This window comes from Melitaea cinxia, chromosome 27, assembly GCF_905220565.1.
Source record: "Melitaea cinxia chromosome 27, ilMelCinx1.1, whole genome shotgun sequence".
Taxonomy (NCBI): domain Eukaryota; kingdom Metazoa; phylum Arthropoda; class Insecta; order Lepidoptera; family Nymphalidae; genus Melitaea; species Melitaea cinxia.
The window spans coordinates 8343421-8363591 of record NC_059420.1 but is presented as its reverse complement, the minus strand read 5'-3'; the positions used below and the strand labels follow the sequence as shown (position 1 = coordinate 8363591).

At 38.7% G+C, this 20171-nt stretch overlaps 1 protein-coding gene across 1 annotated transcript in view; it reads left to right on the top strand.

The window, feature by feature from the left end:
* Positions 1–18958, top strand: part of LOC123666947 (bromodomain and WD repeat-containing protein 1) — a 41354-nt gene extending 22396 nt beyond the window's left edge. Inside the window, exons 20-33 of the mRNA XM_045600960.1 lie at positions 2648–2799; positions 3735–3921; positions 5445–5531; positions 6525–6590; positions 7667–7755; positions 8637–8723; positions 9525–9590; positions 9900–9979; positions 10684–10926; positions 13460–13520; positions 14971–15129; positions 16377–16461; positions 16974–17032; positions 18662–18958. Coding sequence (XP_045456916.1) covers positions 2648–2799; positions 3735–3921; positions 5445–5531; positions 6525–6590; positions 7667–7755; positions 8637–8723; positions 9525–9590; positions 9900–9979; positions 10684–10926; positions 13460–13520; positions 14971–15129; positions 16377–16461; positions 16974–17032; positions 18662–18958 — 1718 coding nt within the window. The remainder of the gene's footprint in view (positions 1–2647; positions 2800–3734; positions 3922–5444; positions 5532–6524; positions 6591–7666; positions 7756–8636; positions 8724–9524; positions 9591–9899; positions 9980–10683; positions 10927–13459; positions 13521–14970; positions 15130–16376; positions 16462–16973; positions 17033–18661) is intronic.
* The last annotated feature ends 1213 nt before the right edge of the window (positions 18959–20171 follow it).

Genomic DNA, 20171 nt, shown 5'->3' with positions numbered 1-20171 from the left:
ACTGGGCATAGGCCTTTTTCTCCATTTAGAAAGAAGAAAGAAAAATATTTTATTGTTCACAATAAAAAGATCAAAAAAATACAAATACGGTTTCATAGATATTACGAACAATACAGGCAGCCACTCAGCATTTGCCACACCATTGCAAACAATGGTGAGACGCTGATTTTCAGTGACTCCTCATTGTCATTTAGGAAAAGGATCAGAACTTAATCCACCACGCTGCTCCAATGCGGGTCGGCTGATATATGAGTAACGATCGCTATCAAGTGTACATGATAACAACCGAGACCGACGACTGAACGTGCTCTCCGAGACACGGTGGGGAGACCCACAAGGACTGCACAAACACCCAGACCACGGCAAACACCTGTATGCCCAATACAAATGTTTATCTATAAGTATGCAACACAAAATTTTAATCTGTTAGGACAGTATGTCTACGTTTATGTATATGTAAATATAGTTTTTGATGTATTGTATATATGAATCTTATACATAGTATATTGTATTAAATTACACCGTGTGCCTGTTTTATGTGTAATATGTTATTTATTAAAGCAAAAAACTAATATTGTTGCTCTGTAAAGAGAAATTTATTTTAGAACATAACAAATATTTTTTTAAACATAGCTTGATTCTACACTCTTATGTATAAATTATTAACATTACATAATTATTTACCCGTAAAGAGAAACAACATTAAAAGCTATCGCTTGGGATACTGTTTTTTTCACAATTACAATTATTTCTTTTTACCCGACTGCCAAGGAAGGGTTATGTTTTTCGCGCGTATCTTGTATGTATGTATGTATGTTTGTATGTAATATTCTTTACTACCTCATATTTCCAGAACCACTAAACGGATTTACATAATTGAGGTATCGTTAGGTTCGTCTTAGCTGCCCAAGTGTTCTTAGATAGGTGACATTAAAAAAATATCAAACATGGCGGCTGCGCGAAGCCATTATAGTTAATGAAAAACAAATTCCTAGGCGACGATCAACTTCGGGGTGTAGCCTTTCTAATAAAATACAATGGTTAAAAAAAAACATACAATTAAAATTACAAATAAAAATTAATAAATGTCACACCAATTTACAATTACATTAATAAAATCAACAACAAATACATAATACCAAATACATAATACCAAATACAAACAAATAATTTTAATAATAATTTCATTACATTAAAACTAATAGTTGTTGACTTAAGCAGTCACCTATTTGCTAAAGGTCAGGCTTACGTTGCTTTGAGCAGAGTGAGATCTTTCTCCGGGCTTGCTATCAGTTCTCTTGACCCTAAAAAATTACTTAATCAACCACATGATGAACTAAACTGTTTTAATGAATTGAACCGATTACGTAATTTGTCTGACTAAAAAGACATAAATAAAATAATAATTAAAAAAAAAAAACAAAAAACCCGCCTGCGTGAAGAACAACTAATAGAAAATCAACTGAAAAAGCTGGAACAAGATAAAAATTCAATATGCACACAAAGTCAGCGAAATAAATAGAAACAATATCAAAGATTTTGTGCTGTACATTTAAAATATATTAATACGGTAGTCCTTCGAAACTTTATGCAACGTCATAGATAATATGCAGTCGGAGGCATGAAATTGAAGGATAAGTCAAATCATTCTCTCTTTGTGCATGTCTCCGACTGCATGTTATGTACGACGTTGCATAAAGTTTCGAAAGACTACCGTATTAATATATTTTAAATGTACAGCACAAAATGTTTGATATTGTTTCTATTTATTTCGCTGACTTTGTGTGCATATTGAATTTTTATCTTGTTCCAGCTTTTTCATAAAGTGTAACTTTTAACGTATAAAGCCTGAGAATTTTATTGTAGGTTCTAGAATAAACTTAGTGCAACGTGTTGCCATCGTAGAAAAACTTAAATTAAATTTAAATTAAATGAATAATACAACACCTACATTTACATATGTTACATATGTTTTCTTTATAGACAGGTTGTCTGTAAGAAATCACTGTCATAAGACCGCCTTTGCACTTTATTCACATGTTTTTTTTTTCTCTTCTTTTTAACGTTCTTATTGTAAGTGTAAAATAAAGTATAAGTAAATTAAAAAAAATAATTATGTGGTGTCATGGGACACCAGGTAGGAACGAAGTTCCTTCGGATTAGTATAGAAGCAACACAATTTGAAAAGAAAAATGTTGAATTTTTTATATATATTTTCTAGTTCTTGATTTTTTTATTATATTTTGTTGATTGGTTTTTAATTAAGTACATAAAAGTATTTAGGAAATTTAGTATTTTAGAAAATAACAAATACCGTAAAAAGTTTACTTGTAATATTTTAGTTTAAAAACGTCATATTATAGTCGTGTGACTGATATTACGTCACTTCCGTTATATATTTTTCTTACGGTTTTAGTATCACATTTTTCTCAGGTCGGTCGCCCAGCCAAATGTCAAGCCTGCCGTAAGGAACTTCGTTCCAATATTTAAAAAAAAATGTAAATAAAAAAACTGTAAATAAATCGGGGTAAATATTAATTTTAGCAATAAAAATAACCATGTTAATTTAAAATCCAAGTAGTCGTACCCACCGCACACTTGACCGGAGCCCACAGTACGCCACAATGCAACCACCCCCCAATTCCAGACTACTTCTCCGTGGTGTCCCGGCCCATGGACCTGGGCACGGTGCAGCGGCGGCTCGCGGCCGGGAAGTACGCTCGCGCCGAGCAGGTCGCCGCCGACGTTCGCCTCGTGTTCGCGAACAGCAGGCTCTATAACACGAACAAGCGGAGCCGGGTGGGTGTATATGTTATGTTGAATGCCTGCTGGAGGACACCTTTTGGTAACTTCAACCTCACCGGAGGTGGAAACATAGATGGCGCTGTAGATACGCTAGTCTGTTGTCTTTGTCGGACAAACATGCTAACTTCAACTGAACCGGAGGTGGGAACAGAGAGGGCGCTGTAGAAACACTCGTCTGTTAGTCTGTTGTCTTTGTCGGACAAACATGCTAACTTCAACTGAACCGGAGGTAGGAACAGAGAGGGCGCTTTAGAAACGCTCGTCTGTTAGTCTGTTGTCTTTGTCGGACAAACATGCTAACTTCAACTGAACCGGAGGTAGGAACATAGAGGGCGCTGTAGAAACACTCGTCTGTTAGTCTGTCTTTGTCGGACAAACAAGCGGAATATTATTAAACAATATTTTTGTTATACATATTAAACTACTAATAAAAACTCTTTGTAATTTGTCTTGTAACAATTTTATGTGAAATAATTTCATTTTTAATCTTTTATATTTACTTTTTAACCGACTTCAAAAAAAAGGAAAAGATAGATATATTTTATGTATGTTCGGAGATAACTCCGTCGTTTATGAACCGATTTATGATAATTCTTTTTTTGTTGGAAAGGAGATATCCCTAGTTTGGTACCATGATAAAGAAACCAGGATCTGATGATGGGATCCCAGAGAAATCGAGGGAAACTTGAAAATCCGCATAACTTTTTACTGGGTGTACCGATTTTGATGATTCTTAATTTAATCGAAAACCGATGTTAATCATATGGTCACATTTAAATTTCATCGAGGTCTGATTACAACTTTTGGAGTAATCTTTGATAGTGCGTATTTACTTGACTAATTTTTCGTCTACCTACGTTGTATTACTTGTCGATATAATTGAAGTCAGTTTTTCTTCGTTTGCCTGCAAACACGATTATTTTAAACAGATCTACTCGATGACGGTCCGACTATCGTCCCTCTTCGAAGCTCTGTGGGCTCGCCTACAAGCTACTATGGATCTGTACACCTCACGGCCGCGAAGAACACGCCGCGCACACGCACGCACGCGCACGCACGTACGCACGCGGACGCACGCACGCGCACGCACGAGGCAGGCCGCTGTGGAGGAGCAAGGTATTACTGTACATAGCCATCGGCACGGATGTTGAGCGCTCAGTTAAACAAATAATAGTTATGTTCAGTACAAAAATATATAATAGGGTTGTTTGTCAATTGTCACTATGTTTGAAAAAGTACTTCAAAATGTTAATTTTCCAATAAAAAGCCACAAAAAATTTTTTTGGCAAAGTAAATACGCTTTCATGCCATAAAATTTAATTACTTCTTAAACCTTTTTTTATTTCCGTGAAAACGCTATCAGCCATTGGGGTGACGAAATATCTAAACATATAATAAAATGTAGGAAAGTCAAAACTGTACATCGAATATTTTTTAAAAAGAATATTTGGGGTGTGATCTACAAACGATACCGAAGCCAAATATATAGTTTTTAGAATTTTTGTCTGTTTGTCAACTCAAAAAGTACCGCATGGATTTACTTCAAATTTGGCACGAATATTATTAAGAAGTCGGGTCAACATATAGGCTACATATTATCACGCTATCACCTACGGGGAACGAGCAGTGGACCTTTATTTCCTCAACGCATTCTGTAACAACGTGTAATCTAACGACGCATATTTGAATGTTGTTGTTATTATGTTAATAACCATGCTATAAGCTAGCTTCACACTATAAATAAAGGCATTCTATAGTACATTTAGTATCAGCATTGCATCCGTGCGAAGCCGGGGCGAGTCGCTAGTGGTTAATAACAAAAGTCGTGTATGACGTGTGTAAGAACTCGTTCAATACGTCAAAAGCTCAATACCTTATACACCTACTGTTCAACGTTAACAGCTACAAATATTTGGTTTTTTGGGTAAAATAATAAATTACAATAGCTATCGTTGGTGTGTAGTGTCTAGCTGTACAAATACTAGCATTTAAAAAAAAAACTATTGATTCTTAATTTGGCAGTAACATAAGGAATAAAACATAACCTAACACTTTCTAACATTATTTTTTATACATATGCGTATATATACTTACAATATTCTTAGTAAAATCAGTGTTAGATCGTTATCATTGAGTTTGGTCTACCTCATGACCTCCCCTCATATGTTACCTGTTACACAAATATAAATTGTACACCATACAATATCCATAAAATGTCAAAGCTTAAGTTGCAGGCTAACGCTCAATATTCGTGTCGATAACTATAGCTACAACAAGTCGCATTAGGAACAGATGGCCGTGTGTGTAATTAAAATTTACTTATATAAAATTCTCGTCCGATTTTTTGACTGAATCTTATGAAAAATTTTCTGCATATTTGGTACGTCTGAGAATCGGCCTTAAACAATTTTTTAAACCCCTAAGTTATAAAACGCCCACCCCGAATTTCTTTTTTTTTTTTGTTTAATTGTTTGGCAAAAGTTTTAATTTTTTTATGTTTTGGCATCGAATACCATCCAAAATTTTCACCCTTCTACCACCAACCCCTATATTTTAATAGCGTTTAGCGGCGTTACTACGTTAGCCGGGTCAGCCCACATTCATCAGTCGGAAACGATTTATTAGTGAATGTTCCGCAGCGTCCGCGGCGCCGGCGCGAGCGTCGTCCGCCTCGTCCGCGCACGACTCGTGGGACAGCGACGCGCCGCTCACCTCGCACAGGAAAGGTAACTCTCTACCACACCCCTCGCTCTGTATACCACCGAACAGGCGTTTCCACATACGACATACTCGAACTTTACACACAAGTGACGTCAGACTTACAAGGGCAGGGTACCGGGTAGGAAATGGACCTATGGACCGCTTTGCTTTTGACGTCACACGTACAGTAACACAGTTCCGCTACCACCTTGGAACTTAAAAAGCCGACCGGTGGCGGGATAACCATCAAAATACTGGCTTTGAAATACACAGGCCGAAGACGGGCAGCAGCGTCTTCGGTGCGACAAAGCCAGTATTGCGGTCACCAACCCGCCTGCCCAGCGTGGTGACTATGGGCAACACACATGAGTTCACGCCATTTTTGGCGCGAACTTATGGAGACCTATGTCCAGCAGTGGACTGTATAGGCTGTAATGGTGGTTTGACGTCGAAGTTTTTTTTGGATTAAAACGCACGTTTGACTTGGGGACTAAGCTGTTGAATGCGTGACGAGAGCGTTACGAAAAGTGTGATTGAGCGAGGCGAACGCAAGTTGATAGGTAGATGTAAGTATGAAGCTAAAAAAATTTACTTCAGTCGTGTAATTTAATACATTAGACAGGCAAACAAGCATACGGCTCAGCTGATATACAGCAGACGTGATGAGAATTTGTGATAAAAAGATGAGGGATAATTTTAAAGGAGTTTTTCTCGAAAGCTACCAACCGTTCGACTAATATTTTGAGGTGTGCAGAGAAAAAGTTTGCTGTGTGGTTACGGCAGTAAAGAATATAGCCACCCCCTCTCTTACCTTACGTGGGGTGTCGTAAGAGGCGACTAAGGGATAACACAGTTTCACTACCACCGCGGAACTTAAAAAGCCTACCGATGGCTGAATAACAGTCCAGCAGTGGACTGTGATAGGCTGAAGTGTGTGTGTGAGAGAGACATAAAGTGAAGTGTAGATTTTACAAAATTGTTTACATTTTCATATTATTTTGTTAAAATCCATATTACAGGTAAAGGCGTTGGCAAGAAGAGTAAAAGTGCAGCTTCCGCATCTTCAAGCAGTCGAGCTCCTCCGGGTATGTAACATCAAGTCCCCCATTAAGTTTTATATTAAGAAATTATTGTATGTTATGTACTGTGAATTTTTTCATTCATACTACTTGATTAAATTAAATATGCATTCAGTTTGTAACATCCCACTGTTGGGCATAGGCTTCTTTCTCAGCATTCACGAAAAAGACTGGAGCTTAACACACCACGCTGATCCACTGTCGGTTGGCGGATATGTTACCTACTATGAGTAATGATCGCTATCAGGTATTTATTATAATAACCGGGACCAACGGCTTAACGAGCTCTCAGAGGCACGGTGGGGAGACCCACAAAGACAGATATCTAAACGGGAAAGAAATTTTGTACGGATCGAATATCAATCTCGAACGGGAATCAGAACCGCAAACCGTAGATGTTTCAGGCGACTGCTAGCACCACTACACCAGACTGGTTGTTAATAAATTAAGTATTTAATTTGTACGATTTTATTTTTGTGTTACCCACACATTAGGAATTCTAAACATTTTTTAATATCATATCAAAGATGTGGAAAGAAGAGGTCTCTGCCTACCCCTACGGGAAAGAAGCGTGATTGTATGTATGTATGTATGTATCAAAAATCGACCGTTCCAGCGATTGAATCAGAAATCGAATTGGCTAGAGCACCGACACGGTCAGTCGGAGATGCAGGTTCGATCCCCGCTGGAACGGTCGATTTTAGGATATGATATTTTTTATTTTTTTTTATTTTTATATGTCACTAGGTCGGCAAACAAGCTTACGGCTCACTTGATGGTAAGCGATTACCGTAGCCTATAGACACCTGCAACACCAGAAGCATCGCAAGCGCGTTGCCGACCCAATCCCCAATCCCCCCAGGAGCTCTGGTCACCTTACTCACCAACAGGAACACAATACTGCTTGAAAACAGTATTATTTTGCTGTGATCTTCTGTAAGGTCGAGGTACTACCCCCGTCGGGCTGCTCCGTATTTTAAGCAGGAAATTCCTGCTGTGCCCTATCTCAGTTAAAATATGTTAATGAATGTCATATTAAAAAATGTTAAGTATTTAATTTTAATTCCGATACGTATCCTCAGAGAGTCTTCCGGCGACAAGCAACGGACTGCCGTCGGAGCCCGAGGGCGCCGCGCGCTCCGGGGACAGCAGCGAACACTCGAGGATTGAGGTTACTATACGTACATATTATTATACATGTCGGAAGTGAAGTTATAATTATAAGTATTCGGAACGCCAGCTTTTGGGGACGGAGTTTACGTTGTGGCAGTCAGTGAGCTCAGTTTATTTATTTTTATTTATTTATTTATTTATTACAGTTTACATTTATTGCACTTACAGTATACAACCAAGGCGTACAATAAACAAGCATAAATCAGTAACACTACAACAAATACATTAAAGAAATAACAATTTACCTTATAATACGTGTATACACATTAACATAATTCTAAATACTTAAAGCAAAATTTAACAAATTCAGACGAATTCATAGCGAATATATCAATACTACTATTGGAGGCCATCATATTATTAAGTGAGCGAAGGGCCGACTGCGTTGGGGCGCTCCGAGCAGCTTGCGTCCGCACACACTCCACCGCGAACAGCGGCCGGGAGCGCCTCGTGACCGCACAGCGCGGTGCGCATATACCACATGCCCCCAATGTCGCAGGGTTATCTATTTTATTATTTACTAAATGGTAGTAGTGGACCACAAGGGCACACTTTCGCCTTAGCTCAAGTGTATCCAAGCCCACCATACCATTCACATAAAGATAGGGATACAAATGAGGATAGTAACCATAGAGTTTAAAGAACAAATAACGGGCAAACTTTTTTTGCACTCGCTCATCCAAAGTTCTATTAAGTTTTTCGTGTGGATTCCAAATTAAAACATTGTATTCCAATGTACTTCGAATAAAAGCAAAGTATAATATTAAAATTGATTCTTTGTTAGAAAATCTTGATTGTCTTATAACGAACCCAAGTGCTTTGTACGCTTTTCGACACGTTAATTTAATGTGGTGATTGAACGTTAACGCCGAATCAAAGATTACACCTAGATCACGTATTCCATCCACTCTAGACAAAGCTTCGCCGTCGACGGTGTACGTGAAGGAGAACGGGGAACGGAACCGAGTATATGTTACAATTTTACATTTAGATGTATTAAATGCTAATTGATTGTCTCTGCTCCAGGCACAAACATTATGTATGTCATTTTTAAGCGCATCGCAATATTGCCTTCAATAGTCATAAACAGCTTTAGATCGTCAACGAACATCAGACATTGGGTTCTTTTGAGTACTTCTGGAAGGTCGTTAATCATGATGAGAAATTGGGTAGGTCCTAAAGTACTACCCTGGCTTACACCAGAAAGTACAAAGTATGGATCAGACCGATAAAACCCAAGCTGGATGTATTGAACGCGGTTTGTGAAATAATTTGCAAAGAACTTTAATAAAGTATTGAAAACTTATTTAGAAGAATATCAATATTTACGCGGTCAAACGCTTTTTGAAAAGTCAAAGTAGGTTGTTCAGCTTGATCCAGCGGACAGTTCACTACTAGAAATTGTCTGCGTTCTGTATTGACTGTACATGGTTGGTAACTAAAATTCTATACTATAGTAGCAAATTTAACTTTTCTTTATTTGAACCAACGCTTCCCGTCAAACGCCCACTATATGAATCACAATAACATAGTGGAAGTCAATAATGAAAATAGCGACGCTACCATAAACATTACATTTGTCCGCCTGATGGTAAGTGGTTATCATGACCTATTGACGGATGCAGCATCTGGAATACCCCTGAACCAACTCAGGAGCTCTGGCTACCTCACTTACAACTAAAACCCAGAAGGGCTGTTCCATGCTCAAAATATGTGTCATGAGTAGAACACAAGTTAATATTGATGTAATGGTGATAATTGTTCCAGGTGGTTGAGGAGGAGCTGGTTGAGGATGAAGTGGAGCTGGAGTACGAGCCGCCCTCATCTCACCAAGTACAATATCTAGTACTATTTTATATTTCGTACCAGCAAAAAAGTATTTAAAATCATAAATATATATATTAATATGTGTTTATGTAACATAAAGTTTTAGTTTGAGTTACGTTTCATTGCAAGTTTTGTGATATTAAATGTTTATTTTAGTTCTTTTTTGAATGTCAATAACATTATTTCAAGTGAGAAGATATTCAATATATTTTATTTGTTATATTAATTCGTTTTACAAAATATTTTCTATTTTATAGTGACTATTATTAATATATAAGTAACGTATAGTTAATAATTATTCAATGACATTGCCAGCGGCGCGCAGCAGCGGATCGTCGCAAGCGGCGGCGCGGACACAGCTCCGCTAGCAGTGCTGCCTCCCCCCACCAAAAAAGGTACGCCCTCCCCTACCTCATTCATACACATGCATCGTTTCAGCCTGTAACATCCCACTACTGCGCATAGGCCTCTTTCCCGATGTAGGTGAAGGATCAGAAGGATTAAGCAATCCACCACGCTGCTCCAATGCGGGTTGGCGGATATATTCCCTACTATGAGTAACGATCGCTATCAGGTGTACATGATAACAACCGGGACCGACGGCTTAACGTGCTCTCTAAGGCACAAATGTTGCTCATGTGCGGGGATCGAACCCGCAACCGCCAGCGCAACAGGTACAATCCATTGCTGTAACCGTTGCGCCAACGCGGCGTCCACATGCATATTGTAGTAAAAAAATATCACACTGAGTGGTACCATTTTCTGGTTCAGCTGTAGTGTATTTTCAATAGGTGTTTTAATTAAATATATAAACTATTATTGTAGTAGGGTACAGCAAGAAATACCTTGTACCAGCGGGAAGTACCTTGATCTTACATTTGGTCATAGCGAAATAACACTGCTCTCCGATAGTGTTGTGTTACTGTGGTGGGTAAGGTGGCGAGAGTTCCTGGATGGAATTTGAGGTAGAGTCGGCAACGCCCTTGAGATCCTCCTGGTGATGCCAGCGTCGGTAGGCTACGGTAATCGCTTGCCATCGGGTGAGCTGTACGCTTGTTTTCCGAATTGATTGTATTTAAAAAAAAAACTTTCGATACAGGATTCGCGAGCGGTTCTCCGAGGGCAGCTGGTCGTCGTCGTCGGGCTCCGGCTCGGGCTCCGGCTCGGGCTCGGGCTGGCGCTCGGGCTCCGCGCGGCGCCGCTACGAGTCCGACCGCTCCTACCGCCCCGCCGCTTACTCCTCAGACGACGACGCGCCGCTACTGCTCTACCGGTCAGAACCTGAACTACTCACTCCGGAATCACCACCAGAAAACTCCAGAGACACTCCCAGATATGTTTTGTCATAACAGTTCCGTGTAAAAGGAACCAGAAGGATGATATTAATTAAAAAAAAAGTTATTCAAAAAGGCTTCAAAAGCACTTTTGTATTGTTTACAAATTAATAAAGTATAGTTAGTGTATCTACCACTGATTACCATTTGCAGAGAAGAATCGACTTAGAAACTCCGCAGTTACTCAAAAATAAAAAATAATCTGTGTTTTGTTATAAAATCGGCAATATCTTTCAATATCAAAAGTCAAAAACAGCTTTATTCCAATAGGCCCCAACAGCACTTTCGAATCGTCATTTTACAAATTAAAACTTGGAAAATGATTATTATTTTTGTATAAGTGAAGCTACCACCGATTCGGAATGTAGATTCTTCAGAGAAGAATCGACTAGAAACTCCGCTGTTACTCTTTTGAAAGCTTAGTACAAAGTCAAGTAGTCTTAGTACAAGTCCACACATCTTCATCAACTATGTAGTCCTGCACCGAATAATACGCTTTATGTATTAATTTATTTTTAATAAAAACTTTAAAATTATGTTGAGACAATTCCAAAATTCTTTGTGGGATTTTTTGAGCAGTCGAAAACTTGGAGTTACAATTTTGTTATTCCTTCTCGTGTTTACACTGCGATTATTACTATTTATTTGAAAACAATGAATATTCTGGTGAATATACATAATATTGTTATAAATATATTGCGACGCAATTGTTAATAAGTCTACCTTTTGAAAAACATTCCGCAGGGAGATTCGAGCTCCAAGATCGTAAATCCCGCGGATAGTGTATAATTAATATAATTCAACATTGAATAACAACAGAGCCTAAATTACCTAAATCGTCCGTTTCTTGGTTCCTTGATCAGGAAACAAGCAAAGCAAATTAGCTCAGAGGGTTAGAACATCGAGTTGAATACAATTTTTATTTTGTGATTATAGATATATAGATATATATCGAGTGTGAATGGAAGGGTTGGAAGGGGTGTAGACCTATATTCCGTTTTTTTGGAAGAGTCTTATTTGGTAAACAAACCCCTGTCAAACGTAATTCACGTTTTTTTTGCATTTATCACTCACTTTCACAACACATTAGCTTACGGACATTTGTCAAATTCCATTTACTATTTATTTCACTAAAAACAAATATGAATTTATGATTTTAAACACATAAAAATTACTAAAATACGAATTCCGAGAGTACAGATAACTAATATTTTTTAACATGACATTTCAATATATATTTTTTAAAAGTCAAATAGGGATGTGGTCATATTATTTTTGGAGGTGAATGAGTATAAGTGAATGAACAGCATGAGCGATAAAATAGGCCATGTTCTTTACCTATATTTTAATTATTCACGAATTATAATTTGTTAAATAATGTTAATATGAATAATATTTTTTTTTTGTACCTCTACTAATTCTTAGCGAAAATATTCAATATATATTAGGTTTTGAAATAATTTTAGCAATATGTTAGTTAGCGTTAAATATTTTAACATAAAATGAATTTTTTATTCGTCTATGGCTTTTTAATATTATTCATTCATTTGCTCTTTGTGTCACTTGACTATACTTACAATATGTACGATTTTATTTTTGTGTTAGCCACAATTAGGAATTCTAAACATTTTTGAATATCATATCAAAAATTGACCGCTCCAGCGGGATTCGAACCCGCGTCTCCGACTGACCGTGTCGTCACCGTGTCGGCGCTCTAGCTATATTACTCTATATTACTCTATTGTCTGTGGTCGGAAGTACGCCATATTTGTTTACTATTTAAGACTATTCCAAAAAAATAGAATATAGGTGGACGTTCCGAGACCAAATAAGGGACGTCTTGAAAAAAGGCAAAGAAAAGAGCATGTATGAAGGGAATAATGAAAGTGGACGAAGCGAAAGAAGTATGTAAGTATCGTAGCAAGTGGAAAGAAGTGGTCTCTGCCTACCCCTATGGGAAAGAGGCGTGATTATATGTATGTATGATAATAAAAGAAAAAAAAAATAGAGTGTGTGCTTAATATCTCACGGCAGAAGTGAAAACTTAATTGGCGATCGCAATCGATTTGTAATATAATAATAACCATTAAATTAATAATGACAATTATTCCGTATTAATTGAATATAATAAACACAGCGACACAACAGCGAAGAGCAGCTGTCTGCATCTTTCTCGCTCGGGTTCACTCGGCGGTCCCGAGTTCACCCGATCGAGCCTTTCACCTCAGAGCGTGACGGATCAGCCCAACTTACAACCTACGAAAAATTGTGTGTGCGGTGCCCCAAAATAATTTTTCACTTGTCCAAACCTTGTCCTGACAGTAAAGTACACAGGAACAATAATATCCAATGCAATCGTTCATAAGTTATGAGCGTACATATATTTTGGCGATTATTTTTTTTTAACGATTATTTCTAGGTATAAGGACAAATATAAAAAGGTTTAGATGTTTTTCTTAAATTTGCTAGGATTTTTTTAATCATGTATACTAGAAAAAGAAAATCAATACATCAACGTAATCATTTCTATAAAATTTTCAGGCAAAGACAAGCCGACGAGGAGGGAGCGGGTCCATCTCGTGTCAACTACAATTCTCACAGGGTATGGGGACTTTTAAATTAATAATACTTTTTCAACCGACTTCAAAAAAAGGAGGATATATATATATATATATATATATATATATATATACACTAGCTGATCCGGCGAACTTCGTATCTCCTAACAGTGACTTTTAAGTATTATCACAAATCTTTTGTATGGGAGTATAGAAAAGTGTTGTTTTTAGACTTTTTCAGAAAATTAAAATTTTTTTTTTTTAGAATTCTTCTCTCCGTAAGAACCATTCTCGTACTTCAAGGAATATTTTAAAAAAAGAATTAGCGAAATCGGTCCAACCGTTCTCGAGTTTTGCGCTTAGCAACACATTCAGCGACTCATTTATATATATATATATATATATATATATATATATATATATATATATTCAGCGAACTTTACAGCCGCTCCTCGTATATATATATTTTTAATATATGTTCGGGGATAACTCCGTCGTTTATGAACCGATTTTGATAATTCTTTTTTTAGATATTCTTTTTTTAGATTGAAAAGGAGATATCCCTAGTTTGGTACCAGGATCTGATGATGGGATCCCAGAGAAATCGAGGGAAACTCGAAAATACGCATAACTTTTTACTGGGTGTACCGATTTTAATGATTTTTTTATTTAATCGAAAGACGATATTTATCATGTGGTGACATTTAAATTTCATCGATATTTGATTACAACTTTTTGAATAATTTTTGATAATGCGTATTTACTTGACTATTTTTTCGTCTACCTACGTTGTATTACTTGTCGATATAATTGAAGTCGGTTTTTCTTCGTTTGCCTACAAACACAATTATTTATAAAATGTTTGGAAAGACAATGACACCTAGTTGGATAAAGTTATATGTCCGGTTGCTCTCAGGCAGCTCAATCTGGGTGTAATTTATTTTCATGTATATGTTTCAAAAAATTATCTATATCTATATGGCTGTTAACTATAACACAACAATAACACCTTTAAGTTAGCTTAGCAACAGATAACCGGGTTTGTATGTACGATTTTTATTTATGTGTTACCCAAACATTAGGAATTCTAAACATTAATACCTACGATTTTATTTTTGTGTTACCCCCTCAATCAATTTTTGATTATTTTTGATTATCATATCAAAAATTGACCTCAATCAATTTTTGATATGATATTCAAAAATGTTTAGAATTCCTAATGTGGGGGTAACACAAAAATAAAATCGTAGGTATTAATAATAGCATGGTGTCGTCTCCTGTCAAAGATTTTCATTGTAATATGAAATTTTGAATAGTTACGGGTCTCTAAAGAACTCACTATAGACGGCGCCACGGTTCGCTTAAACCGAAAATAAAAATCATCATATCAAAAATTTCGCTCTAGCGGGTACATCGTTCCATAGCTTAATTGGCTAGAGCGCCGACACGGGTTTGTATGTTAAGATATCTATTGAATGTATCTATCTGTCACAGAGTGGCGGTGTGTCGCTGCGCCGCCGCGGCAGCCCCCGGCGGTACAACGAGGACAGCGAGGAGGACTCCGTGGCCGCCATCAGCAAGCGCCTGCCGCACCACCACCGCCACCACCTGCAGCAGCAGCGCGCCCTGGCGCGGCGCCGCAGGCACGCGCAGGTACGCGCCACCACCGCCACCATACACTACTACTACCACCACCACCACCACCATCATCATCATCACCACCATATCTTTTTTGTAAATTAATTTCTTTTCCTGACTTTATCCCTTCCTTAGCTAATCGGTCAGCCTCCTCATTTCCACTGATGCCGATATGGGACGGCACCCATTGTAAAATTACATTGACATTAATATATTGAAATTGGTACAATTTGCTTATTATATTATAGGCTATAGGTAAACCTCTAATCCCTAAACTACACCCTTTAAGGTGTTGCAATGCACTTCTACTGTCTGTCAATATAACATTTTGTAAGCCCAAGTTCTGAACATAAGTTAGAGCTTCTGAAATAGCAATCAGTTCTATTGACATCGTAGACAAATAATCCGTTTTTATTTTTATTTTTTCTTTAAAATTTGTTATTGGAACATAAAATGCAGCCCCGGACCCGTTATCACATTTCGATCAATCAGTAAAAATTCTAATATAGTAGTTTATGCAACTGTCATATAATGAAGGGTATTAAAACACGAGTGTATGCGCTCGTTTCATAATAGTAACGACTGTTTTAATACCCGTGTTATATGCAGTTGCATACACTACTTTATCTTCACTAATGCAATTAATCAAACGACAAGAGTAAAAGCTGACAATAGTTTATTTATAATAATTGTTCAAATTTTGGATGGTACAATTTTGAAAGTTAATGTTAATTATTGATTCAGCAGCTGTAGCGGTCGCGGGGCAAGCAGTAGAGCTCGTAGACGGAGTCGGAATAAGTTATTATATTCTTTTTCATATAATTTTCTAGATTTTTCTGGCAAAAGATTGTGAGTTAATTTTGTTGCCAATTCTAGAATATCCGGAGGCGTACAAATATCATCGTCGCTATCCATTTTTAACTTTTAATTTATTAAATTAAATTCACGCGTACGTGTATTGTCACAGTGATTTTGCCGCCATTAAAATCTAACCAATGAGAGCGCAGCTGCGAGCATGCGCGCGATGTTATAATGAGATTTTACGATATCGATGTGGATATTATACCATCATGTGAAATTGCTTAAATTGAGTGTTTTGTTGTCTGCGCTATAACAGTAGTAATTATAAGTCAAGTATTGGAAACATAAGTAGAATGCTACAATATTAGTGTAGATAAAAATCTTTATATAATTCATTTATTGTTGTTGGTCGTTACCGACTTAGTTATAAAAATAATTATGTAAGCGACTCGGTGTTCCAGATCGCGGGCGCGGCCGGCGGCGAGCGAACGACCGCCGGCGACCACAACTACTTCAACGGGCACGCGCAGCACAACGGCACCAACGGTGACCACCCACACCTTACCACTAGCTCGCGACTAGCTCGATAGCTAAACTATATTTACTTACCCTCATTTTGTTGCTATATTAATAACGATTCGTTATGCTAATCCTTATAGTATTTGTTTATCATGACACATTGAACAAACTTAATTTTTTTATTGAAATTAACACTGCTTTGTCGCAACGAAGACGCTGCTGCCCGTCTTCGGCCTGTGAATTTCAAAGCCAGTAGTTGGAAAGTGATAATTACTTATTTAGTGAGGATTATTCGCATGGGTATAGCTAGTAATGTCTAATACAATAGTCTTTTAAATCTTGTAAAAGATATTTGTTCGTCAAAATTGATACATTTTTCAAGTTACAGACAATTGAGAAAATTTAAACAATATTAATTCATAATCGACCGCGTGTGAGGAAGACAGACTGATTGATCTTGATTTCTATGCAGTGTGACGTCACAGTACATGAATTTATGATAATACATGAGTGCAAAATGTAAATGTGTATTGTGACAGCTTTAGTTTTAGTATTAATTTTTTCTCTTTATGCCTACAAGCGTATGCCCCATTTGATGGTAAGCGATCACTGGAGCGTCTAGACACTTGCAAATATTAGAAGTATAACAATCGTGTTGCCGACCCTATTCCCGACTCTGTTGTAGCTGTGATCTTCTGTAAGCTCGTCTGTACTAATATTATAAAGTTGAAGAGTTTGTTTGTTTAAATGCGCTAATTTCGAGAACTAGTCTGGTCAGTTCAGGTCTTGGATAGTCTATTTACCGGGGCTATATTATATTTTAGTAAGTCGAGACCTCTGGTTGTCGTGGTCTGGGTGTTTATGTAGTTTCCGTGGGTCTCTCCGCCGTGCTTCGGAGAGCACGTTAAGCCGTCGGTTCCGGTCGTTATCGCGTACACCCGATAGCGATCGTTATTCATATTAGGGAATATACCGCATTGGAGCAGCGTTGTGCATTAAGCTGTGATCGTTCTCGTACGCGGGGTCGTTTATTGGCAGTAGCCAATATACCGCATTTAAGCAGCGTGTTGCATTAAGCGCTGACCCTACTCGAGGTAGTTTAACGAGGCGGTGCGTTTTTTTTTTTTATGTCACTAGGTCGGCAAACAAGCGTCCGGCTCGCCTGATGGTAAGCGATTATCATTAGCTTATAGACGCTTGCTACACCAGAATCATCACAAGCGCGTTGCCGATCCAATCCCCAATCCCCTCAGGAGCTCTGGTCACTTACTCACCAACAGGAACACAATGACAAAATTGCATTTGTAAGTATCAAGTTATTTATATTAACGAACAAATAATTGGAATAACAAAAGCACGGGCATTATAAGCCTGTGGATATATATTTTTATATAAAAAATAATAATAAATAAATATTTACATAATACACACACGGTCGTCTGTTCCTAAAGTAAGCAACTTAATGCTTGTGTTATAGGTAACAGCCGACTGGTATATAGCTACACATATTTTTTTTTCGATAAACATCCTTAGAAATAATACATATATAAATCATTATCATTACAGCCTATACAATCCACTGCTGGACATAGGTCTCCACAAGTTTACGCCAAAAATAACGTGAACTCATGTGTTTTGCCCATAGTCACCACGCTGGGCAGACGGGTTGGTGACCGAAGGGCTGGCTTTGTCGCACCGAAGACGCTGCTGCCCGTCTTCGACCTGTGTATTTCAAAGCTAGTAGTTGGATGGTTATCCCGCCATCGGTCGGCTTTTTAAGTTTCAATGTGGTAGTGGAACTGTTTTATCCTTTAGTTGTCTTTTACGACACCCACGGGAAGAGAGGGGGTGGCTAAATTCTTTAGTACCGTAGCCACACAGTATATATTTATATATATATATATTTATATTACACCCAGACTAGGGGTGGGAATCGAACCCACAACCCTCGGAGCAGAAAGCGGGGTAACTACAAACTGCGCCAACGGGCTAGTCAAAAAAAAAAAAAAACAGGAATACAAAACTGCTTGAAAACAGTATTAGGAGCGTGTAACGAGCGTGTTTTCGGTGCGACAAAGCCAGCCCTGCGGTCACCAACCCGCCTGCCCAGCGTGATAACTACGGGCAAAACACATGAGCTCACGTTATTGTTGGCGTAAACTTGTGGAGGCCCATGTCGAGCAGTGGACCGTATGGGCCGTAGTGATGAACGAGCGCGTGCCCGCAGGCGCGTCGTCGGGCTCGGGCTCGGGCCCCGTGTCGATCTCGTCGCGCGGGCGCGTGCGGCGGCTCACGGCCAAGGCGCGCGGCCTGCTGCGCCACTGACGCGCGCCGGCCCGCCGCGTGGCGCGCCTCGTGGCGCAGGCGCGCGCCGCGCTGCGCTGACCCGCGCGCGGCCGCTGCGGCCCCCCCGGCGCGCCGCCCGCGCCCGCGCTGCGGCCGCGCGCGCGCTTCCACTGCCCCAACCCGCGCTGAGCGCCGCTGCGCGTCTGTGTGCGACTACCCTCAACCGGAACCAAATTGACACTTCTTTTTTGATTGTGGAATATCTTCGTTTCACTAGTATTCGGCAGGGTATAGTGTTTAAAATTACAGATTTATGTGCGGATTGTGTGAAATTGTGCACGGTGTTTGCTTTAAAGTAGTAATACTAATGGAGAAAATTGCTCGTCTATGTACAACTACCCTCGGCCCGACCCGCGCTGAGCCGGCACTGCTCGTCCGTGTGCAACTACCCTCGGCACGAACCTAGTGTGCAACTACCCTCGGCACGAATTTAAGTGACACTTTGTTGACTTTTGTTTTTGATACTGGCGGCATCGGCCGACTGTGTTCAACTACCCTCGGCCCGAATTTAAGTGACGCTTTGTTGACTTTTGTTTTTGATACTGGCGACATCGGCCGACTGTGTTTAACTACCCTCGGCACGAATTTAAGTGACACTTTGTGTATTTTGTTCTTGATACTGGCGACATCGGCCGACTGTGTTCAACTACCCACAATCGGAACCAAATTGACACTTTGTTCTCGATTGTGGAACATCTTCGTCCCACTAGAATTCGGCAGGGTATAGTGTTTAAAATAACAGATTTATGTGCGGATTATGTGAAATTGTGCACCGTATTTGCTTTAAAGTGGAGATTGAGTCGAATGAAAATCAGCCCTCACCGTCTGCGTGAAAATCGCCTAACTACCGGATAAGGCAGTGTTGCAGCATCGTACCACTCAAACTTCCCCGTGCTTGGACTGGACAATGTGGGCAAAATATAAGTGAACTGTGTTACTAGTGATCTTGAATATAGTTATATAAGAGTACTGTCCAAATACAGAATTACTGCACTACTAGCGACTCGCCCCGGCTTCGCACATTTGCAAAAACTATCAGTGTTCCTCTACTTTATTATACATGTATTATACCTATACACCTTCATCGGGAATCACTCTGTTTACTAAACGAAATCCGCTGCATAGTCTTAAAGATCTGAGCATACAGACAGCGGGAAGCGACTTTGTTTTATAATATATAATGATACCAATACATAAATGTTCCTTTGCCGGGTATAGGTCTAGATGAGTCAATTCTTTTCAACAACAATTTAATCAACTATAGATTGTACATAGTTTAATATACAGAGTTAAGACTAAAGGAAATATTCGCTAAAAATTACATATGGTGGATTGTATATCTTTGATAGTGATATCACTAAGCACCATGTGATTTGTGATAGTATAGCGAC